This window comes from Castor canadensis, chromosome 11 (assembly GCF_047511655.1).
Source record: "Castor canadensis chromosome 11, mCasCan1.hap1v2, whole genome shotgun sequence".
Lineage (NCBI taxonomy): Eukaryota > Metazoa > Chordata > Mammalia > Rodentia > Castoridae > Castor > Castor canadensis.
The window spans coordinates 17,241,816-17,265,585 of NC_133396.1; the positions used below are offsets into that span (position 1 = coordinate 17,241,816).

Consider the following 23,770-nt stretch of genomic DNA (forward strand, 5'->3'; position numbering starts at 1 on the left):
GGCCTTGGGTACTGGAACTCTTCTTAGCCCCATAGGGACAAATGTCACACCTCTCAGGCCTAGGAGGTTGAGATCTTTAGTTCTTGTCAGAAGCAGCTAGTGTTAGAGCTCTCTGGAATTCTTCCTGTGACCAGCACCTATGGTTTTCTTCTCTGGTCTTTAAAGTCTTCTGTCTTTCTTCAGCCTCTGCTCTCCATCCTCTCTTGTTTTCTTCCTACTTCCACCATCTCTCGTTGTCTCTGCCACTTCTGCTCCCCATCTGCTCACTTTCTGGAGCTACTCACCTGTGACTAGCTCTTGGCCAATCTATGGGTTGTCAACAGGGTAACTGTATCATTGCCCAATGGAAGAAGTCAAGATCTTGTGTGCATGCCAAGGTCTTTCTGCTGCCAAAATGACCTGGGAATCATGCGTTTCAGTTAGGACGGACGTATGCAGCCTGGATCCCTGAACCTTGCAGGGAAGAAAGACACTGTATACCTTGTGAAATGTGAAGTAAACATTCAGGGATTAAGCCATTGAGATTTAAGACCACCTGCCTGTCTAACACAGGGGACACTCAGCCTATCAGCTCTGAAGACATACTACAAAGCCCTAACAATAAAAATGACCAGTGAGGGCTGGTGGAGTGTCTCATGCGGTAAGAGTATCTGCCTACCAAGCATGAAATACTGAGTTCAAACTCCAGTACCACCAAAAAAAAAAAAGTAAAGATGAAATAAAATAAAAATGATCAGTGAAACAGACCACAGGAATACAATAAAGACTACACGTATGGGGCCTGATTTATGTAAAGTTTGGCTTCCACAAATCATTTGAGACAGCATGGTTTAATAATGGGTTGAGAAAACTGGTTGATTAATTGAAGAAAAATAAATCTCAGTCTTTCAATATCACATGTAAAAGTGGGCTCTAAATGAGTTAAAGACCTAAATCTAGCTGGGTAGGTGGTACATGCCTGTAATTCCAGCTACTCAGAAGGCAAGGCAAGAGGATTGTGAGTTATAACCCAGCCCAGACAAATTTAGCAAGATCCTGTCTCTAAAACAAAATGAAAACAGAAAGAAGGGCTGGAGTTGTAGCTCAAGTGGTCTGGTGCTTGCCTAGCATATGTAAGGCCCTGGGTTCAATCCCTAGTACTACACACACACACACACACACCCCCCTCAATTTGATAGTTACAACTATAAAGCTAATAGAAAAAAAAAGGAATATTTTTCTCACTAAGGGGTAGGACAATATTTTTTTTCTTAAAAATAACTTCAGAATTAAAATATATTTTACTGCTGGGTGCTGGTGGCTCAGGCCTGTAATCCTAGCTACTCAGGAGACAAAGATCAGGATGACTGAGGTTTGAAGCCAGCTTGGGCAAATAGTTCATGAGACCTTATCCCAAAAATACCCAACACAAAACAGGGCATGTGGAGTTGCTCAAGTGTTAGAGTACCTGTATAGCAAGGATGAGGTCCTGAGTTCAAATTCCAGTACTGCCAAAAAAGAAAAAACAAAGCAGGGCACCAGTGGCTCAAGCCTGTAATCCTATTAACTCAGGAGGCAGAGATCAAGAAGGGGCTGGCAAGGTGGCTCAAGTGGTAGAGCGCCTGCCTAGAAAACATGAGGCCCTGAGTTCAAACCCTAGTACCACCAATTAAAAAAAAAAAAAAAGAAAAGAAGGGACAACAACAACAAAAAAAAATCAAGGTTCAAAACCAGCCCAAGCAAATAGTTCCAGAGACCCAATCTCAAAAACCCCCATCACCAAAAAAGGGCTAGTGGAGTGGCTGAAGGTGTAGGACCTGAGTTCAAGTTCCAGTACTGCAAAAAAAGATATATTTTATTATACCAATATTAAACATTTCTGTTCAGTGAAATGGACAAAGAAAGAGACCACAAAATGGGAGAATTTTCTTTTGCAAAGTCTAAAATCAACAAGGGTAGAAAGCACCAGGATACCTGGCAAATCAAAATCCTAAAAGAAAGTGCTGGTTGCATGCTCAAGCGGTAGAGCACTTGCCAAGAAGCAACAGGCCCTGGGCTAGAGATGTGGCTTAAGTGGTAAAGTGCTTGTTTAGCAAGCACAAGACCCAGAGTTCAATCCCCAGTACTGCCAAAAAAAAAAGGGGGGTGTGTGAAGAAGCAACAGGCCCTGAGTTCAAATCTCCATGCCACCAAAACCAACCAACCAGCCACCCCCAAAAGCACATGGATGGCATGTGTTGAAAAAGAAATTTCTAAAACTCACTTATTGTCCCTATGTTTAGGTGGCTCACACCTCCATGTTTTAGAATAATAAACAGCCCTCATCTTGGCCACCCAGAGTCGTGATGATTAGGGGTTGCTAGACCTTGACCTGATAACGTGTGTTTCCCCAGCTTGGGATATAGAACCCATGTGAGACACCTTGAAATGCTTTTCACATGTGGATCTCAAAGATCTGGGATTTTTTTTTCATTTATTCATATGTGCATACAATGTTTGGGTCATTTCTCCCCCCTTCCACTGGTCCCCTCCTTTTCCCCCTGACCTGTGATTTCTTGTGGAAACTGAGAAGCTGAGGGAACCCCTCATCTGTCATCCAGTGACAGCAGGATTATAGACGTGTACCACCACACCTGGAAAAACTTGATAATTTTTTAATCTGAGAGATGAGTGTATTGGAGTTCATTGTACTATTGTCTGTATTCTGTGTATGCATTAAAATTTTCCTAATAAAATTTAAAACAACCATGGACATATTTTCAACAATAAATTCAAACAAAAAATGCACAATAAGTAGAGTGGTTACCTACAAAGAGGGAAGAAAACAGGAGTTGGGAATGAGAACAAAGGAAAAGGGAGAAAGGAAAGAATGGAGAGAGAAAGAAAAAGAGAAGAAGGAAGGAAAGAAACAAGGTCAATGATAGTCTGCTCCAGCTGGGAGTGTGGCTTGCTTAGCATGTTGGAGAGAGAGAAACAGTGAGACAGAGACAGAGAGACAAAGACAATGACAGTCTGCCCTGACCTCAGGACCTCAGGAGAATGATTCACTTAATCCTAGCACCCAAAGTTCATAGGAAGGAGACTAAAAATTGATATCCCTTGTCACTCTGCCAGTTGACATTTTAATTTTTGTTGCTGTTGTCTAAGCCTTTCACTATGACAAATATATCACTTCATGCCTTGCTTGATTGAGAACCAGAAATAAGCCAGGCATGGTGACAAGAATCTGTACTCCTAATACTCAGAGGCTGAGCCAGGAAGATCAGGAGTTCAAGACCAGCCTAGACTACATAGCAAGACCCTTTCTCAGTTAAAAAAAAAAAAACAGGCTCATGGTTTGGTGCTTGGGACTTGATGGGGAGTTGGGAGTGTGGCTAGAACAAGTAGTAGGGGAGTTAAGTAGAACAAGCCTGGAACTCTAGGTTCCATCTCCAGCATCACAAAAACAGGAATGAATTTTTGCCTAACTTCAGCCCCTGGCTAGGAACTCTTGGTACACTATGTCCTTGTACCCTCTCATTGACATTTTGAGGTAAGGCTCATTATCTCCCTTTTGCATTTAACTGAGCTCAGAAATTAGGCTGTGTGTCCACTCCTGCTGAATCACAAAGCTGGCCTCACAGAACCAGGATTGGATAATTGCACCAAGTTCATTCAATCACTTCTTCACAGTTATTCTTTGGAAGTCCTGTGTAGTGGTCCATCTTATTGATGTGGTATAATTTACTATAATTTACTAACTGTTGTCCCTTCCTGAGTTGTAGGGCTCTTTCGGGTTCTTGAAGCAGCTTTAGGTTGAGTACTTTTTCAATTTTGCAGGATTATTTTCTTTTTAGTGTAGAATTGTTTTGTGCCCACACACAAGTATGGACCTTATTACAACAGCTAATTCACATTGAGGTAGTACTTATGAAAGGACTGAGGGGTCAGCAGGATTGAAAACCACTGATTTCTTGTAGGGAGCACAGGTGGTGGGAGTGGGGAGGGGAGAGAAGGGGAGGGGCCCCAGAACAAGTGGGAAAGGGCAGGAAGTGAGAGCCAGGCTGCCAGACTGGAGTTAGAACCCAGAGGATTCCAGTGGCCTTCACATTTCTCAAATGCCTTCCTAGCTAGAGCTGTTTGGGGTTTGAGGTTGAAGAGGGATTAGGCTGGCTGAGATCCAGCACCCCTCTCCACTCTGACACCCCGCTCCATCTGGAACACCTTCCACTTTCCATGACACACATCCTTAGAATCTTCCCTAAGTGGGCTGGGTGGATCTGAGGGCTGAGGGCACACACCCACAACCCTACCCCTGGTCCTCCATTTTCCTAAGGCCAAGCTTCCCCACTGGTTTGTGTGAACCAGTGACTGGGGATCTGGCTAAAAGGCAGAGAGCCTGAGTTCCTCGAACTCTGCTGAATATCTGTGCTCTAAGGACTGTCCAGGGTCTCAGTCTTTCCCGCAGCCAAATTCAAAATTTGGGGAGGGGGTGTAAGCCTCAGTAGGGTCTTGGTCTCCAAATCAAGGCAGTCCTTGTTCCCCTGAGTCCAGCTGTGATGAACTGGTCGCATGTGGGAGTGGGAGGGGCTGAGGAGATGCTGGGTGGAGCTTCTGTGGGCCTGTCTCATAAACTGGCCCCCTGTACATGGTGGTGGGGAATAAGGAGGTCTGGTAAGCCCTGGGGACAAAGCCAACCATGTGGGGAAAATTTAGCTGCTGTGTGTAGAATTTGGGCTCAGGGACTGCTCTCCCTGGGGCTGAGTTAGCACCCTGGCCTTTTGCTTTGGTCAGCCCAGGAGGGGTCAGGTCAGGATAAGTAAGTAAATACAGATCCAGGGAAAGAAGCCAGGCAGCCCAGCCCAGCACTGACCTCTCCCTGAAGGCTGGGGAGCTGGGTCACATTGGACCCAGAAGCCCCCTAGAACTGCTGGAAGCAGCTGGGGCAGGGGACAGAGTCTTTAAAGGGGATAGGGTGGGGGCCAGTAGGAAGCCAGTGAAGAGATGCTGTTCTGGGGCCTGGGGCGTATCTCAGTGGGAGAGCATGTGCCCGACATGCATGAGGCCCTGGTTCAATCCCAATATGAAGCGGGGAAAAGAGGAGAGGTGAGGAGCTGCTGTTCCCCTGTGGGCTTCAGAAAGCTGTGTTCTTTCTCTGGGCCTCAATTTGCTTTGGCAATGAATCTCAAAAGTGATGTCCAGCTTGTTGAGTCAATGACAAAGAGTTGACTGATCTAAAGGGACTTGGGGGACCACAAGTGCAAGAGGCAAGGTCCCCTTACGGGTTCTCTTCTCACCCCATGGTCTTGTTTATTCAGGAGAGAAAGGCTGTCCAGGTATAACCTTAGCCCTCCTACTTTCCTGCCCATTGAGGTGGGACTCGCTTGCCCTCCTCATGCATGGGCTCAGGGCCAACCTCATCCTGGCTGTCCGTGTCCTCATGCTGCAGTCCTGCACCGGCCCTCACTCTGCTCACCTTGTCCACCTGGTCCAGCCAATACCTCATGGACCCTCGATTCTGGGAAGGGGACTTCAAGCAAGCACCACTCTTAACACAGACTAGTTTATTGATAAAATCTGTTCCCAAGCATCACGGGGAAGGGGGCTAGCAGAGTGGATGACATTTTTTTTTTTTTTTAACTTTCCTTGGCAATGTTCAAGGAGCAGGGGGAAAGAGGGGAGAGGGACATACAGATCAGAGCAACCACACAGACAGCTCCCTTCCAAGGCTGGGCTCTGCACTGCTAAGCAAGTGCTTTACATACACTCTTAGTTAATCCCTACAACATCCCTACAAGGTAGGTACCATTATCTCCCCATTGTACAGATGAGGAAACTGAGGCATAGAATGGTGAAGTGGTGGGAGGTGGGTGTGAGCTTTAAGGGGCCCCCTGAGAGCCTTCCGTTGGGAGCCTATGACCACCTCTCCTTTCTGTCACTTGAGTTCTCTGTGTTCCCCATTTCTTGCAACTTCCTGTTCTTTCAAGTCTTTTTATATTTTTGTTTTGTAAAAAAATAGACTTTGCCCATGTTCTAGAGAGGTCACTGTCTCCTACTCCAAACATTCCAATCTGAGTTCCCCCAAGATTCCTTTTAGATGGAGTTGGAGACAATGGGTCTCCAAAGGGCAGCTAGGGCACACACCAAGTCAAAGTCCAGTGAAAGCTCTTAGATAATACACACAAATAAATTACACACCTCCCTCCCCTCCCCACCTCTCCCACTTCCCGCCCTCCCTCCATCCCCAGAACAGAGTGGGCATTGCCCCCGCCTCCACCCCAAAGCTGGGTCTCGTTTCAGTTCCCTCTGTGTCCCCAGGGTCCCAGGCCCTCAGAAGATGGCTGTGGAGTGAGTGAGTGAATGAATGAGTGCTTGGCAGCAGGGAGCAGCTACTTAGGAGTCCTGAGCCCCACTCCCTCATCTGTAGCCTCACCTGTAACTTGTCCTAGACAGGACACCTCTCTGGTCACAGAGGAGAGGGTCTCAGCATGGGGTTGGGACAGAGAGGCAAGGGAGGGGTCAGCAGGGGCACTTCTGAGAAAGGAATGCAGGTGATGGACAGAGGACAGAGCTGTGCCCTCCAAATCAGAAGGCCTGGTTCAAATTCTGGCTGTTGGCCTTGGGCAGGCCTGAAGGAGAAAGATGACTACTATAGGACAGTCCTTTCAGAGATCACAAAGCACTTTTTCACATTTACCTTTGGTCCTGGGAGACTTTCCTGTACCATGGATGTTATTATCAATGTACTCATTTTGCAGAAGGGGAAGCAGAAGCTGGAGAGGTCAAAGGACTTGCCCAAGGTCACACAGCCAGCAGGAATTTGAACATTCTCCAACCCCCCACCTCTGGTACTGCCACACCTGTGCCATTAAGAGACAAGGCCGATAGCTGTCTTTGGGCATGGGGTCCCCTTGCAGCAGTGTGGCCATATGAGGGACTGTGGGCCAAATCCCAGGATGTGACCCCGTGGCCATCTCCAGCCAGAAAAGCCAGTGCACCTTGTGTGGAAGATTTCCTAGACACTCTTTCCTTCCCCACCCACAGCCTTGGGGAGTTCATGAGATGCCTATGAATTTCTGCTTTTCCTGGGAAGGTTTCGGGGGCTTGGGTTTGCCCATCAGACAGGCATGGGCACTTCATCATATTCATCCCGACCTTCCTCCTCGTCAAAGGTCGGCTTGGCATCATCTGCATCCAGCTGGAGGGGGCAGGAAGAAGAGAGGGTGAGGGACCCCAGTCTCATGGGCCCTCCCCCGGTATCCAAAGGCACCTCTGTATGTTGGGCGAGATCTGGCTATCTATGAACCTTGGACAAGTTCTGTGCTATCCCCCAACCACTAGAATTGGTCTAGATAAATGATTTTCAAACAGCAAGGATCCCCTGAGGTTCTGGCATCCCAGTTGGGGAAGACTGTGGAAGGTGAGCAGGGGACCCCTTCACTGTGGCAGCTCCACAGCAACTTGGTCCCAAATGATTTGGAGGACATTGGGACTAGCCACTCAGCACTCAGGATGGAAATAGCTCATGTGAGCACACCCTTGTGTGCCTCTTAACGCTTTTACCAACCTAGTCATCATTCCTCTTTGTACAGATGAGACACAGAGAAATGAGGCCACTTGGACCAGATCATATGCTAGGACACAGCAGGTCAGGATTTGGACACAGGCCGTGGATCCAGACCTTAATCACTGCGCTCTCCTGCCACCCCCAGCTCTGAGACCCACCCCTCACATTCTCCAGGCCTTTCACTGTTTCCTCCCTGCCTCAGCCTCCACCCTCCACTAAGAAGCCCTCCCTCCCTTCTTCCTTCTGCCCAGGCTGCCTGCCACTCACACACTGGAGCTCCAGCTTGCTGAAGATGAGGGGCAGCAGGAGGCGTCGCAGGGGCACAGTGAGGATGAGGACAAAAGGCAGGGCCAGGGAGGCAGGTGTGGACTTCACCACCCACAGCAATACCAGGCAGATGATCTGGATGACTGTGAACAGGTGCATGCGCCAGGTCCTCACCTGTGAGGAGGCCAGGGTAAGCAGTTGCCCTGCTCTAGCACCCCTGCCCCTCCCTGAGTCAGGCAGCCAGCAGCGTCCTGTACCCGCTTGACATAGGGCACGTCCGGGTGGTACTTGGATGGCTTGGATAGGAGCAAGATGCGGTCAAAGAGCTGAATGCCACTGAGGGATGTGATCCCCATGTAGAGGAAGATGCCAAACAGCACAGCCAGAGGGATGCGGGACAGGATGGGCTCCATGAGGATGGAGAGGCCTGTGGGGAGGACCACACATTCTCAGCCCCAGGTCACCTGGAGGACCAGCACTGGCAGGACTGGCCCATATTTGGGGCTGCAAATGAAACCACAAATACCATGTGGCTTTTCCTGCCTGTGTGTGTCTGTGTCTGTGTGTGTGTGTGTGTGTGTCTGTGTGTGTGTGTGGTGTGTGTGGTGTGTGTGGTGTGTGTGTGTGGTGTGTGGTGTGTGTGTGTGTGTGTGTGTGGTGTGTGTGTGTGTGGTGTGTGTGTGTGTGTGGTGTGTGTGGTGTGTGTGTGTGGTGTGTGTGTGTGTGTGTGTGGTGTGTGTCTGTGTGTGTGTGTGTGTGTGTGGTGTGTGTGTGTGTGTGTGGTGTGTGTGTGTGTGTGTGGTGTGTGTGTGTGTGGTGTGTGTGTGTGTGTGGTGTGTGTGGTGTGTGTGTGGTGTGTGGTGTGTGTGTGTGTGTGTGTGTGGTGTGTGTGTGTGGTGTGTGTGTGTGTGTGGTGTGTGTGTGTGTGTGGTGTGTGGTGTGTGTGTGTGGTGTGTGGTGTGTGTGTGTGTGTGTGGTGTGTGTGTGTGGTGTGTGTGTGTGTGTGTGGTGTGTGTCTGTGTGTGTGTGTGTGTGTGTGGTGTGTGTGTGTGGTGTGTGTGTGTGTGTGGTGTGTGTGTGTGTGTGGTGTGTGGTGTGTGTGTGTGTGTGTGGTATGTGGTGTGTGTGTGTGGTGTGTGTGTGTGTGTGGTGTGTGTGTGTGGTGTGTGTGTGTGTGTGGTGTGTGGTGTGTGTGTGTGGTGTGTGGTGTGTGTGTGTGTGTGTGGTGTGTGTGTGTGTGTGTGGTGTGTGTGTGTGTGTGGTGTGTGTGTGTGGTGTGTGTGTGTGTGTGGTGTGTGTGTGTGGTGTGTGTGTGTGGTGTGTGTGTGTGTGGTGTGTGGTGTGTGTGTGTGGTGTGTGGTGTGTGTGTGTGTGTGTGTGTGTGTGGTGTGTGTGTGTGGTGTGTGTGTGTGTGTGTGTGTGTGTGTGGTGTGTGTGTGTGTGGTGTGTGTGTGTGTGTGTGTGGTGTGTGTGTGTGTGTGTGTGGTGTGTGTGTGTGTGTGGTGTGTGTGTGTGTGGTGTGTGTGTGTGTGTGGGGTGTGTGGTGTGTCTGTGTGTGTCTGTGTGTGTGTGTGGAGTGAGTCCTGGCCACACACATGCTAGGCAAGCACTCTACCACTTGAGCCATAACCGCAGCACTTTGGTTTCGATTTTGTTCTGAAAAAGTCTCCCTAACTTTACCAGGGCTGGCCTCCAACTCAGATCTTCCTCCGCCTCCTGAGTAGCTGAGCGAACAGGCTTCCACCACCATGCTCAGCTGTGGAGTCTCTTAATAGGCATTATCTCCATTTTACAGTTGAGGAAACATGTTCAGACAGGTAAACAATCCGCCTAAGGCCACACAGCTAGCAAAAAGTCAAACTCTTTCCTGCGGGACTTAAACCCATTTCCTTAGCCTAGTGTGGGGGGGAGTCACAGAGGTCAGAGAAACTGACTGCTATTTTGCTAAAAAGAAAAGGAAGGAAGGAAGGAAGGAAGGAAGGAAGGAAGGAAGGGAGAGAGAAACTCTCCTGGGGTTGTGGCTGTCCTCAGAGGTCCTGGGTCCAATCCCAGCACCAAAAAAGAAAGAAAAAAGAAAAAGAAACTTCCTGACCTCATGGGTGACTATAGCACTGCCTGCCCAGCTGGACTCAGGCTGTTTGCTCTAGAACTCAGACTTAGCCCAGTGACCCTGCCTTCCGCCCTCCCCAAGACAGTGCCTGGAGCATTGCTCCCCTTCCTTGCTTCAGTCACACAGCAGGAAGAGAACTTGGGGTATTGAATGAACCCTCTAACAGTACAAACAGAGAAACTAAAGCCCAGAGCCCAGGAAAGGGTGCCAAGCTAGCAGCAGGGCAGGGCAAGAACCCATGGTATACTGTACTTCTGTTCTCTAGGCTCCAAGGTGGGGTCTGGTCTAAAGAAGCCTCAGGAGTGCTGTCCCTCCTCCCTGGTCAGAAGCCCATCCCAAGATCCCAGGACCATGGCGCTTCCTCCAGTAGGTAACTGATACTAGGCAGAGATGGGCAAGTGAGTATGTGGAGACCTGGCTGCAGGGCAGGTGGGGCACGAGAGGGCCCTGGATCCCAAGGGCAGGGGCCAGGGTGGTGGGGGTGGCGGAAGCCCTCACTCACCCACAAGCACAGAGACTAGGAGCCCGCTGACCCGCTGCTCCTTGACCTCCTGAATCTGGGCTGCAGCCCCCGGGGCACTAGCCTTGCCCATGACTGTGAGGGCATTGGCGTGGGTGACAGAACGCACAGTGGTGGCGCTGAGCCAGGGCATCCCAAAGAGGGCAGCCACCCCGCCCATGCCCACGACCAGCAGCAGGTCCAGGTGGAATCCGGAGCCTTTCACCATCTTGCGCTCAGGTTTGCTGACAATCAGCCTGGGGATGGAAGGAGGTCCATTAAGCCCCGCTCCCTCTATCCTCTCCTTCCTTCCCCACACTGGGGACCCTCTGCACCTCAGCTTTGCCTACTGTTCCCATCTCACTTTGAGTTCCTAACTCCCTCCCTCCAGCCTGTCTTGAGAGTGCAGACTTAGGGCAGCACAGGCTAGAACACTCACAGGCAGGTCTGCCAAAGCCACCGAACTTAGGCTTCAGGGAGTGCCAATAACCACCCCTTTCAAGATCCAGCCCCTAATTTCATAGTTCTCAGTTTCGTATTGGTTTAAAAAGATCTCTCCAAATTATGCAACTTAAGGTGCCCTAAATCTGGACCTCCCCCTGATGGTTCATCTCTCCTGCCAGTGATGAAGGCCATGCAAGGTCTCTTGCCTGTCCACAATCTGCCCCTTTTCCTGCCTCCCACCCTCCCTGGCCCAGCTCCCATCCTGGGCTTACGTGGTGATCTGAGATTCAAGAAATATGAGGATGAAGACCAGTAGGGCAGGCAGGGCTGAGGCAAACATCATCCAGATGGGGAAGTGACTGTATAAGCCCAGCGGATGGATGACCCAGCCCCGAGCTGAGGAGTTGGACACCTTGAGGCCATCAGGCACTGAGAGTTTCTGTGGAAAGAGGCAGCTGGTGAGAACTCTGGGGCAGGGGAATGGGGAGAGGTGGGAGCAGGGAGAGCTAGGGGCCTGGATCAGGGAACTTGAGAGCTTACTTATGTTGAGCACTTACTGTGTACCCAGTCACTGCACTAAGCCTCATTCTTAACTTAAAAGATGAGGGAACAGGATCAGAGAGGTTATATAGCTTGCCCCACATCACACAGCTAGTTGGTGGCAGAGATGAGATTCATACTCAGATCTGCCTGGCTCAAAGCAGACTCTTTCCTATTGTCTTGGGCTAAGGAGTAAAAGGGTCAATCTGACCCAGTCTCTTGCTTTGACCAGAGGGGTCTTATGGGACTATGGGAAGAGCATGGAGCTCCCAGGGGAAGTAGGGTTGGGGTAGAAGTAGTTCTAGTTGGCTTCAGATTGGGGGAAGCTGTTCTGAGGAGAGGGCATGCCAGAGGGAGAAAATGAGGATGGGGTGTCTTGGGAGGAGGACTAGAAGAAGGATTCACCTGCGTGTAGGTATCCTTGACGAAGGAATCTACCAGGACCATGATCAGGATGGAGATGGGGACCCCAAAGTCCCCAATGACTCGACGCAACTGGGAGCAGATGAAGGGACCAGTAATCAGTGCCCAGTTCCTCCACCCCGTCCCACATCTACCCAGGGGCCCTGCTCTTCCCCACATCAGTATCTAATGGCCTGTCCTTGCCTTGTATGCCACCTCCCTTCTTCCTCTGTCCCAGCCCCACCTTGTCCCCATGCTTCTCCCTCCCAAGAACTGCCCCCTGGTTTCCTGCTGGGTGTTCAGCCTGGGCATGCTGAGGGGAGATGGGCTTGCCTGCAGAGTGAAGCTGGGGTAAGAAGGGGGCCAGGGAGGCTTGGCATTGAGAATGAGGATCTGGGGCAAGAATGAGAGCTAAGGGTACAGAGAATCTGGGGTTGGGGGATTTGGGGGATGGGGCCGTATAGTCAAGGACATGTGGGGAGGGTGTGCTGACCTTGCCAGGGAAGTAGGAGCTGTTCTTGAACTTGCGTAGCATCATGGCAGATAAGAAGGTACCAGCCATGAGCACAAGGGAGAAGAGGGCTGTATTGGGCAAAGGGCCCTGAGGTTTTGGCTTCATCACAACGGGGGCATAGCTCTCCTGCAGAGGGTAGTCTTGGAAGATCTGTGGCAGACAAGCAAGGTATATTGTTACTTCCCACTTTGGCTTGGGCTAGAAAGTTTCAGAAAAGTCTACCTAGAACTATCATCAATTTCTCCATTCATCAATCCATCCATCATCCATCCATATACCCGTGTATCCATCCATTATTCATCCACAGTCCATCCATCCATCACCTATACATATACTCATGCATGCATGCATCCATCAATCCATCCACCCATCTATCCATCACCCATTCATATAGCCATGTATCCATCTACCATCCATCCATACAACCATGTATCCATTCAGCATCCATCCATATAGCCATGTATCCATCCACCCATCTATCCATCACTCATCCATATAGTCATATATCCAACCATCATCTGTCGTCCATATCCCCATGCATCCATGCATCCATCCATCCACCCATCTATTTATCACTCCTCCATATGCCCATGCATCCATCTATCCATCCATTTATCACTCCTCCATATACCCATGCATCCATCCATTCATCTATCTGCCACCCATCCATCCATCATCCATCGTCCATTTATCATCTATCCATATACCCATGCATCAATTCATTCACTTTCTTCCTCAACTGACAGTGATAACAGAGGGACTACTACAGCTTAATTTTCAGGGATGAAGACCAGGTTAGGCTTGGGTAGGGTGAGCCAACGAGGCAATGAGCATGTGTGTGTATATGTGTGCAGACATAACTGTCCACACAGGGTTTGGGGAACCTGAGAATAATGGAGGGGAGGAATAAGTCATAAGGAGATTAATAAAAAAGAGCTTAAGGGGCTAGGGTATAGTTTAGTGGCAGAGTTGCTTTTCTAGCATGTGAGAGGCCCTGGGTTTGAGCCTTAGCACCATAAACAAACAAACAAACAAATAAATTAGGCCTAAAAGAGCAGGAAACAGAAAGACTCACCAATCAAAAGAATCATGGTTGACATACAGGGTCCACCCTTCCTCTGTATCAAGTACAGACACAAAGACAGCATATCCTCTGGTAACAGGAGCTAACTAAGGAGGCAGGAGCTCTGGTGGGTTCTTGAGGTCAAGTGCAAGAGAGGGAGGGGATTTTCTGAGCCTCCAGAGCCACCACTGTTCTGCCCTCACTGCACATGCAATTTCTTATGTAGTGTCTTTCTCACTCTGTCTCTCTTACACACACATGTACCAGTCCACTAGTCATGAACGGGAATGTGTATACACAGAGGAGCCTTCCCATATGCAGTCCCTCTGCACCAAGTTACAGGCAGCAGGTGTCAGCATATACATGGATGATCACAGGCAGCTCAGTGCACAGTCCTCTGTGCAGACGAGTGAAGACACAGACACGAATGTGGCCACACTCATAGGCCCATCACATTCACACAAGAAGAAACAGGGCCACACCAATGCTGTGCAGACACATACAAAATGACACACACAGCCAGGTGGTCTTATACACAATCACACAGGTGCATTGATGTTCCCATAGGCCCCCACCTTGATCAGCTTGGAGAAAGTCTCAAAGATGAAGATGAGGGAGATGAGGAAGGAGAAGATCTCCTGAGTGTAGCGGGATATGTAGCGGACCAGGAAGCTGCCCTCAAAGGCCACCACCAGCACCACCAGCAGGATGAGCCAGAAGCCGATCCATGCACGACCCACGATATACTCCAGGTTGTTGCTCTCACAGAACTGTGGACAGTCAGAGGGCATCAGGTCAGATCAATATGGGCTCAGGCACATATGTCAGGCAGTGGGTCAGGGTTGCTACAGGGTTAGGGTCAGAGTGGGGCCAGGACAGTGCTACCGAGTAGAAGGCCTCCTCAAACACCAGCAGGGGTCCTGAGAAGCCAACCACAAGCAGAGGCTGAGCAGCCAGGAGGGCAAAGAGAATGCCCTGTACGGCAGTGGAGATGAGCAATTCCGATACCCCCATCTGATTCCGGGTCTTCTCTCCTGTGGGAAGAGGTCACAGTGGGGTCAAAATGAAGAGATGCTTTCCAGGGACAAAACATGCAAGTCGCGGGCAGGCTGATGCAGGGGAGAGAGGGTCAAATGGGGTCAGAAATGAGGACTGAGGCAGAGGCCAGAGGGTCAGAGGTGAGAATTAGGGAGACAGTAATTAGCACTGACCCAGGAGGCCTCCGAAGGTGATGGCAGGTGACAGGGCAGCAAAGTAGATGAAGATGACAGCAGCCAGGACCTGGGGGCTGAGTGCATCCGTGATGTCACTTAGATAGTAGGGGTAGCGGCGCCGGATGTCACGCACCAGGCCTCCAAAGAGCAGACCTGTCCGCTGCAGAGGGTCATCTGGGCCCCCAGGGACCCCTGGGCCCCCATTCAAGTCTGTGGTGGAAGACAGGAACATAGTCAGAGGAGCTGATGGGAATTGGGGTGTCCAAGGAGACTAGGAAGCTTGGGCCCGGGGAAGGGGGGTATAGGAGGTATTTGATGGGGCTGTACTGGGGTGGCTGAGGGGCCATGGGGGCTCAGGAAGCCTTGGCCTGGCAGAACAGGTACCTAGGCCCTTGTAGAAACTGGGGTCTGGCTTGGCAGGGCTGGGCAGGTAGTGCCTCCTCAGCAGCTCCTTCTGCACGGGCACCAGACTGAGTAGGGCCTGCTCAGAGGGGGCATCTGTGGGAGGCAGCACCAAGCTGCAGTCCAGAAAGCCTTCCAGGTGGTGTACCAGCTCCCTCCGGCTCTGGGCTAGGTAAGCATTTGTGCGGAACACCTGGGGGTGGGGGGGAAAGAAGGTCAGAACCCAGGAATCCACAGCCAGGGCCTCCAGGGATAAGAATCCCCTCACCTGGGTCCCCTTACTGGGACTGGTGCTCCCTCTCTTCTCCTTCTGCCTTCTAAGGAAGGGCTTTAGGGAGTCGACAGGGGCCGAAGTGTTTAAAGGAAAGGAAGCTAAAGCAAACCCAGTGGGCTAGGAAGACTGCGCCAGTTCAAGCCAGACAAACCAACTAGAACCAGGTCAGGGTGGGCCAGAGTGGACCAGCCAGGCCAGTGCAAACCTGGCTACACCAGGCCAGGCCAGGCCAGGCAGAACTAGGCCAGACTACACACACCTAAGCTCTCCCGGACAGCTGGGATAAGAGTGACTGAATTAACTTGAATGGGTCAAACTAGTGAACTAAATAAGCCAGTCTAGCGGAGAACAGCCTTGGCCTCCCCCGGCTCCATGCCTCCCCAGCCCTCGTCTGCCCCTCTCACCCTTTCTGTCATGAGTGTGGCAGCAGCCCGGCCTAGCTGGATATAGTCAGTGTGGGGGGCCTCAGGTCCCAGTAACACAAAGAAGAAACGCACAGGCTGAGGCAGCTCCAGATCCTCCAACTCTCTTGCCTCCTCCAGACGCACGAAGCCCAGTACTGGCTGCTCCAAAAAGGCAGCGCGGCCTGTGTGGGAGGGGACCCATGTGTATGTATCAAGAGAGTTGGACTCAGGGAAATGCAGCCTGTGCCGGGACACAAGGCAGAAGCAGGAGTATGGAGGGGTAACAGTAGACATCAGCTCTTACCCACAAGCACCAGGGTAGTCTCTGAATTTGGAGGAATCTTTCCCAGAATTCCAGATGGTGAGTGCCCTTCTGGGTCCCCCTTTCCCTGTGGGAAGGAGGGTGGGAAGGGGAGACTTAAGCATCCAGTCTCTTCTTCCTACATACTCTCACATCCAACCATGTTCTGGCCTCACCTGCTCACAGAAGAGCTTTGTCTCCAGTGATGGCTGTTGGGGGAGCAGAGGCTGATAAGGGTCCCCAGAGCGCGTCAGGACAGCGGGCTTCACCCCCTCCAGCATCTTCAGGTCTTGAGCATGGCTGCAGGACATACAGGAGACATGGGTGGAGTAAGGTGTTTGGGATGACCAGACCAGTGATAGGAGGGACCAAGGATAGACATCAAGTAGAACTTCCCAGTGGCCAAACCAGACAGACCCTAAGGTAGAACGAGAATCAAAGCCCCTGTCTGGAATATCTGGGTGGGATCAAAAGAATGGGTGGGGGAAAAGGGCCTTGAGGGTTTGCCTTCCTAGGGACCAGTTCTGAGCATGAAGACATGGCCAACCTTGTGAGATGTCAGAGGCTGGAGCCTCATCTGCTGAAGCCAAGGACAGGTTAGGGGACTTTGGGGCAGGGAGCTACAGAGGGGACCCACACAGGGCGTGGAGCCCATACCTGCGTTTGAGCAGCAGGGCCCGGAACAGCTGCTCTCGGTCTTGAGGCCGAATTTGATCCTCATAGATGAAGCTATCCAGCAGCTGGTTAGCCACTCCAGCCAAGGAAGACTCCCGCAGGTCCAGGAGGACGGTGCCTAGAGGGGATGGTAGTGAGGGGGTGAGCTAGGTGGCTTCATTGTGACTGCCCAGCACACCTCCCATGCATGGGGCCCAGTGGCTCCAGTGGGGCTCACCCTTGGCAAAGGCCCTCTGTAGTTCCAGGAGGCTCCAGAAAGTGAGGTAGGGCAGGTGCGGGCGGCCCCAGGCCCCGTCTTCCCCACGGTTCTCCTCCAGCCCCACCCAGTGTGCTGCTTCCACCCACTGCAGCTCCTGGTTCTTCTGGTCCATCACCAGCTCCTGCAACTCCACGTAGGCCTAGAGCCCACCAGCCTGAGTTAATCCATCAGGCCGCAGACAGGACCATGGGGAGGCTGGGACCCCAGGGCCTACGGGGCATCCTGCAGCTCCGAAGAGATGCTAGTGCGACGCCCAGGGCTCTGGAGGCTCAGGCAGACCCTGCCCTTGGAGAATGGGGAGATGCTCGAGGGTCCCTTAGGTGTGGCCCAGACCATGGCGCCATCCTCCATCTTCCTTGCCAGGTCCTCACCCCATTTTAGATACAGCATGGAGAACCTCTGGTCTGAAAGGGGCCTGGAGTGGCCACTTGGCCAGAAAACTGGGGCCTGGTAGCCAAGGGTGAAAGGCATGGGGAAGTCATTGGATGAGTCTCTTGCAGCCAAGATGACAGGGTGTGACTGGGCCTGTCCTTGGGGCTAGGTGGCTACAACCAGGGTCACAGCTGAGGGCCGGCCCAAGTTCCCAACCAACTAGCAGGCTGGTGCCCAACAGGAACCTAGGGGCCTGGTCAGAGGAGAGCAAGTATTTAATTCTGTGCATCCCAGTGAGTGCCTGGCAGCCTAACCAGGACCCAAGCCTGGGGACTGAATCTCACAGTCAGGCTCTCTGTCTAAGGACTTCCTTTCTTGGTGGGTGTGTCCCCTTCCTTTCCACCTATTTCCCAGGACCCTGCACTCATTCTCTGTCTGTTTGTGGGGTTTCCCACCGCCTGCCCCTGCTTCTGCCCTTTTCCTAGCCCTTTGCCTGATAAAATAGTGGATCTTAAAGGCAGCTATGAAAGAGAATAGGGGGAGGGGTTGGATCTCACCTCAAGATCACTTGGGTGCGTTGTGGCAGGAGTGGCAGGGGTGGCAGGGGTGTAGTCTGTGTCTGTTGGCTCGGTGGAAAGAGCTGAAAACTCAAAGGTGGTCAGTGTTGCCCCGAAGCCCTGTTGTACCCTGCACAGGGAACCTCAGAGACCCAGGCCCACTCCTTCTCACTGCCCCGGAGCTGGGACCCTGACGCCCTCCCCCTACCATGCAGTGGGATGTTGTTCCCTATGCCTGCTCTGGGCCCAGTCTGCCTCTGTCACTTCCCATCTGAGCCATGTTGAGGTCCCCAGGGACTCAGTTGAGAGGCCATGCCTCTCCTCAGTGATGATGGGAAGGAAGAGTCCCCAGTGGCAATGTGCAGGACCAACTTAGGGTCACTTTCCTCCACTCCCACCTCTGTGACCAGACTTCCTTCCTTTTCACACCTGCCTGAACAATCTGCCAGCCAGGTAGTCTCTCACCGGGCACCAAGGTGGGGTGACCCCTTATATCCATCCCCTGCCCCCAGTCTTCATTTCCCTAAGGGGCCTCTTAACTCCAAAACCAGTCACCAGCACTTAAGTACTGTTGACAGTAAACAGGTCACCGCCTGGGGCTCCCCACCTAAGACCTTGGACAGGTCGAGGAAGATGGTGTGGGCTCCTGAGGTCTCTGTTCTGGGGATCCCCACAGGCCCCCCATTTCTCAGGACTTCCAGCCCCCAAGACAGAATGATGTTCCAAGAATAGGCCCAGCTCGCACCTGGCCTAGACTCTGGCATTAGATGGGCATGTATCATAGATGGGTCACGTCCTTGTCCCAGACAGGCCTGGCTGCCTTCTCAAGTGTGAAAGGGGCACTGACTCTGCTCCCCAACCCCTCCTGTCATCATTTCAAACAAAAGGTTGTTTACCCTTCAATCAGCCAGGATTGTGGGAGAATTGGCCCAGGGTTGGGGGTGGGACTGTGGAGAAGGGGAGAGCAAATTCCCCACTTTCCCAGTAGGAGCAGAGGCAGAAGACAGAGCTCACCTTGGGGCTCCTCCACTTGGAGCACGGAAATGTCCAGGTCTTCATATTGCTCTTGCTCTAGAATCTTCTCTAGTACTTTTTCACTGTCCTCCTGCTCTGGGATTTCCAGCACTTCCTCAAAGTCATCCTGTGGGAAGTGGCCATCAGTGCTGGGTTCAGGGGTTCCTCATGCCTGGACAAAGGTAGTGGTCCAGGGCAGCTTACTTTGAGGAGTTCTGCAAAGGCCAGGAGAGACCCACCTGTATGTCCCCCATGGCTCTGTCCTGAGTGTCCTGTTGTCCACGGTGATCCAAGCCCCCAGCATAACCCGTACCTCGGGTCCCTGCAAGGGAGAGGAGTGAGTGAGGCCCAGGACATCCTGGGGTCTTCTGGTTTTCCCTGAGGAGACTGCCAAGAGATTCTAGGTAGGGTCAGAGGAAAGTGGAGAGGGTGAGGATGGAGAGAGGAGTTGGCTTTGTAGATGTGGGGGGCTGTGCAGGAGCAGGGAGACAGGCAGTGCAAGGAAGAGCAAGCATGGCTGACTTCAGTCCAGGTATGTTTGGGGAGCAGGCAAGTGTCAATTGAGTTTGACTGCGTCCTGCCTTAACCAGTCCTCACCTGGCTTTTCCTGCCCATCCCCAGGACTCAGCCGACTTCCTGGGCATGACTTATGCCCTCTTCAGTGATCTTGGCTCCCCTCAGACTCTCCAAAGCATACTCTCTTCCCCCAGAAATGGTTGCTTCTCACTGGGCTGGGGAGCCAGCATCCTTGGGAATGGCCCACAGGTCTTAAACAATGAGTCTGCTTCTCTCTCCACACCATCTTGAACCTTGTATCTCTTGCTCTAGCCTGTTGGTCTCCTTATGGTTCCTAGAACTTACCAAGCCATTTTCTGCCCCAAGGCCTGTGCACATCCAGTCGTCCATATCCTGGATACACCTTCTGCCAACACCTCAGCCCTTCACATCTCAGCTTAACCATCACCTCCTTATAGGCCCTCCCTGGCCATGCTAACATTTTCTGATTTCTTAATTGATTTGTGTATACATTGTCTGACAAATCCTCAGGAAGGGTGAGATCAGTCACCCTGTATGACTGGATCTCCATGAAGTCCCCCTCTCCTAGCAGAGTTGTGGTCACATAGTAGATGGTCATTGAATATTTGCTGAAGGACTGTGATAATGGTCTTCACAGTGGGCTTGGGATCAGGACCTGGGGAGTCAGAATGGCAAGACCCAGCCAAGAGGTCATGGAGCTCTGGACCTCTGCTCTCTCAGTGTGGCTCTAGCAGACAGAAGGTATGCCCACCCCAGGAACGTGAAGACAGTCCAAGAGGAGGGCAGGGTCATTTAAGGAGGCCCCAGACTGGGTGTAGAGGGAACTCCCTTTCTCTCTCATCCTCTGTGACAGAGAGGATTGGCGTGACAGGTATTGGGATCAGGTCTTCAAATGTGGCCACTTTGCTGAGCACAGGAGACTAAAATGAACAATGCTCATCCCTTCTCTCAGGAAGCCCCTCAGCCTCTTCTGGTAAACCAGGAACCCAGGCAGCCTAAGTGGGTCCACAGATGAAGGAAGGGAGGAGGTAGAATGGGCAGAGGGCAGTGGGCACAAGTCAATGGGACAGAAGGGCAAAGGGCACAGGTCAGCAGGGAAGAGGGGCGAAGGATACAGGTCATTGAAGCAGACCCAGAGGCAGGGAGCAGGGCCATGCAGGGAAGGCTGGGGGCCACATGAAAGGAGTAGGGCAGGGAGGACATTCAAAAAGACCTTTACAGGGAATTCTGAAGAATGAATGGCCCTGCAGACTTGGAAATATGGGGGCATGGCAAAGTCCCACCATCTCCTTTGGGGGTGGCAAATGACAGTCATGGGAGTGTCCCCAAGCCTGAGAGTGTAGTGATCCTTTGGGGACTCTGTCACACACATTTTCTTTCCTTCTTCTCTCTCCTTTTCCTCCTCTCACGAAGGCCCTCACCCCATTCCTCTTTTTCCATCTTTACTCTCTATCTTCCTTCTCCATATTGGCCCACACAGCTTTTTGGGCCTCAGATCCTGAGCGGCCCCAGGGGTCTAGTCCCACCCATGAGGCTAGACGTGGCCTTGGTTTTCCTCTTATGGCAGAGCCAAAGAATTCAGGAGTTCTATGCTGCATCCCCAGCTCTGACTGGCTGAGTGGTCTTGGACAGCTTCTCATTTCCCTCCAGTGCTGTCACCCAGCTATAGGATGAGGACCACCTAAGATCTGAGCACTCAGTCATAGAGAAGGGCCTGGAGCCCAGCTGGTTTTCGGAGGGTGCACCCAGGCCCAGATTGGTGCCTGCCCTACCTCGTGTCCCCAGCTGCAGGCCTTACTCTGCCTGCTACTGATAAGAGCCTGGTCCCTGGAAGCACACCAAACACCTGGGCGGCTGCCAACCGGGGCAGGCCAGATAAGGGGGAACCCAGGAGGTGGAGTCCAGCTGGAAAGAGGCAGACAGATGACAGGGACAGCTCCCTGGTGGTAGAGCACCACCTTTGTGTGATCCATTCTGCACCCTACAAGCAGCTATGTCACTTTATCTCTCATAATCCCCAAACCACTCTGGAAAGTGGGCAATGTCACTAGCCCCATTTCACAGATGAGAACAAAGTTCAGAGAAGTCCACCTGCTCTGGCCTGTGCCTCCAGCCATGTCTCTAACCACTATGCTGAGCTGCCTCCTGGAAAATAGCTCTTAGCTGGTTTTGAGTTAGTAGTTAAGAGCATGAACTCTGCAGTCAGACTGCCTGGGTTCAAATCCCAATCCTACCATTAACTAATTGTGTGGTCTTGGGTAGTGACTCAATCTCTCTATTCCTCTGTTTTTTCATCTGCAAAGTGGGACTGATATTAATGATTCCTACCTCATACACCCATTGTGCACATTAAGTTCATATAAAGTGCTTAGCACCATTCCTGACACAAATTCTCTGAATAAATGCTTGCAGTCATTACCCTTGCTGCTGTGGTCAAGGTCAGCCTTGCTATCTTTATTCCCCTCCGATTTGCCTTCAGTTCCCATGGGATTAGCCTGAGCTAACGGATTTGAAATCCTCAGGTTTGTGGGGGGCTTCTTCTTTCCCTTCAAAGGTTGGGGACAGTGCCAGATCCCCGAGGTAGACCCCTGGAAGTGTCTCAAATGAGATGCAATGTTAACTTACATCTTATCTCCTAGGTTGGAGGTGGGGTGGCCTGGGAATCCTCATATTTGGAGGAAAGAGGGGCCTGGGTGAGTGAAGTCCCCAGACAGAACTTATACCTGGAAGGGTCAGGTCAGCCCCCAACACACCCCTGCCACACACACCTTTGCTGCATGAGCCACCTGCCACCCCCCTTCCCCTCTGCAGGTGCTGATGGGCCTGTGCCTTGCACATGTCACATTCCCATCCCACCCATCTGCACCCCTTTCGAGGTCAGGGGCCTGTGCCACTTTAGCACAGATTCAGGCTGGCCACCTGCACAAATCCTTAGGGCAGGTGCCAAGGGACCACCCCAGCCCCTCCCTGCCCTGCCCACCTGCTCAGGAGCCTTGGGGTCCCTCAGCGAAGTCCTGTAGCTCCCGGTGCCCTCTGCGACCAGCGGAGTTCCCAGCTGCTCTAACAGCACAGGCCTGCTCCGGCACCCCGGGGGCAGCTCCAAACCCCTGACTCATGCCCCCGCCTCCTAATCTGCCCGCCCCACAGCCTGGAGCCCCTTCCCACCCCCCCACCCCAGCCCAATCCCTCGGGGTGCCCCATAAACAGACTTATCTCTCACCCACATCTGGACAGTGGTGAAGAGGCCCACCCTGCCCCAGCCTGGCCAGTTCCTAAGTCCTCCCAGTCCACTCCTGGCCGCCAGGAGTCTTCTGGGTCTTCCTGTCTTCGTGGACTCAGGTTTGATGACTGCCTTCTCAGGACTGCCAGTCCCCCACGGGGACGCATGGGCTCTGGACGTTTCTGCCTTGTCTCTGTCCATCCTCCACTCTTGCCAGGCCTTCTGCACTGGCCCCAAGATGCATGGGCACCTTTCCTCTCTCCTCTCTTACTGTCTTCCCCCAGGTCTCCCTCTTTGCATCCTTTCCGTGGGGACCTGTTTAGCACTACTGGGACTCCAGGGTGCCCCTCCGCTTCTACAGGAGTACCCCAGTCAACCTCTCCCTAAGACCCTGCTCGCTCCAGAGAGCTGATCTCTGGGCACTAAGACAGTGACACTCAGTTAACCTGAAACAATGTCGGGTCAATGAAAACAACCATCTCAACACCAAGCTCACAAAGACCCAATGTCTGGGCACACTGGCTCCTCTGTGGGCAGCCCAGCCCAGGCCCCGGGCCAGGCAGGAGCCTCCACATTCTCGTCCCTGGCTCCGCCCTTTCCCCACCCCCAGCAGGTTGGGCTCTATTGGGGGAGGTGGGTGGCCCAGGCCAGGGCACCTGTCCCGGATTGACAGATGAATTCATACGGACAGGAATGAGGAGGCTTAAACCAGAGGGGTGCTGTGGATCTGGCTTTGGGCAGGAGGGAGGAAACTACCCAAGCCCGCTTCCATGATGACCAGCCACGGGAACCCCGGCAAGTCCTTAGCCTCTCCGGGTTTCCGTGTCCTCATCTATCAAATGTGGGAGTGGGTTTCTGTTGCTGCCAGCCTGAGGTTCCCCAGTTCAGGTTCAAACAATAGAAACTCAGAGCTGGGCCCAGCCAGCAACTCCACAGCAATTCTCGCCCACAGCCTGAGTCCAGGCAGAGTGCAGCCCCAGGCTGCAGGACTAGTGCTGGGCCATGCTTCTTTCTTCTGAGCCCCACATTCTGCAGAGGAGACAAGTAAATCCTGAGAGGGAGAGTGGCTTCCCTAAGCAGAATGAGCAGCGTTGCTCCAAGCGGGATGCTGTGCTAGGCCTCCACACACCTTTGCTCTGCATCCCTGAGATCTCTTGGAGGGGGCACTGTCCATTAT

The 23,770-nt window shown here is 52.3% G+C and overlaps 1 protein-coding gene across 3 annotated transcripts; it reads right to left on the reverse strand.

Moving 5' to 3' along the window:
• Positions 1-5,507: 5,507 nt before the first annotated feature.
• Slc4a1 (solute carrier family 4 member 1 (Diego blood group)) lies at positions 5,508-22,525 on the reverse strand. Of its 3 annotated transcripts, XM_020163855.2 has the most exons (20): positions 22,354-22,525; positions 19,076-19,158; positions 18,837-18,963; positions 17,823-17,905; positions 16,852-17,032; positions 16,617-16,752; positions 16,136-16,259; positions 15,963-16,047; positions 15,659-15,840; positions 14,963-15,173; positions 14,576-14,788; positions 14,250-14,398; positions 13,940-14,134; positions 12,281-12,451; positions 11,791-11,880; positions 11,118-11,284; positions 10,405-10,658; positions 8,050-8,219; positions 7,793-7,966; positions 5,508-7,156 (listed from the first exon to the last, which is right to left on the reverse strand). In XM_020163855.2, exons 2-20 carry the CDS (start codon positions 19,088-19,090, stop codon positions 7,076-7,078), a joined length of 2,808 nt encoding a protein of 935 aa, XP_020019444.1. In that variant the 5' UTR covers positions 19,091-19,158; positions 22,354-22,525; the 3' UTR covers positions 5,508-7,075. The 3 variants fall into 3 exon arrangements, with proteins under 3 accessions (XP_020019444.1, XP_073901661.1, XP_073901662.1); XM_074045560.1 differs by lacking the exons at positions 18,837-18,963; positions 19,076-19,158; positions 22,354-22,525 and adding an exon at positions 18,252-18,777; XM_074045561.1 differs by lacking the exons at positions 18,837-18,963; positions 19,076-19,158; positions 22,354-22,525 and adding an exon at positions 18,221-18,279.
• Between the last annotated feature and the right edge of the window lie 1,245 nt (positions 22,526-23,770).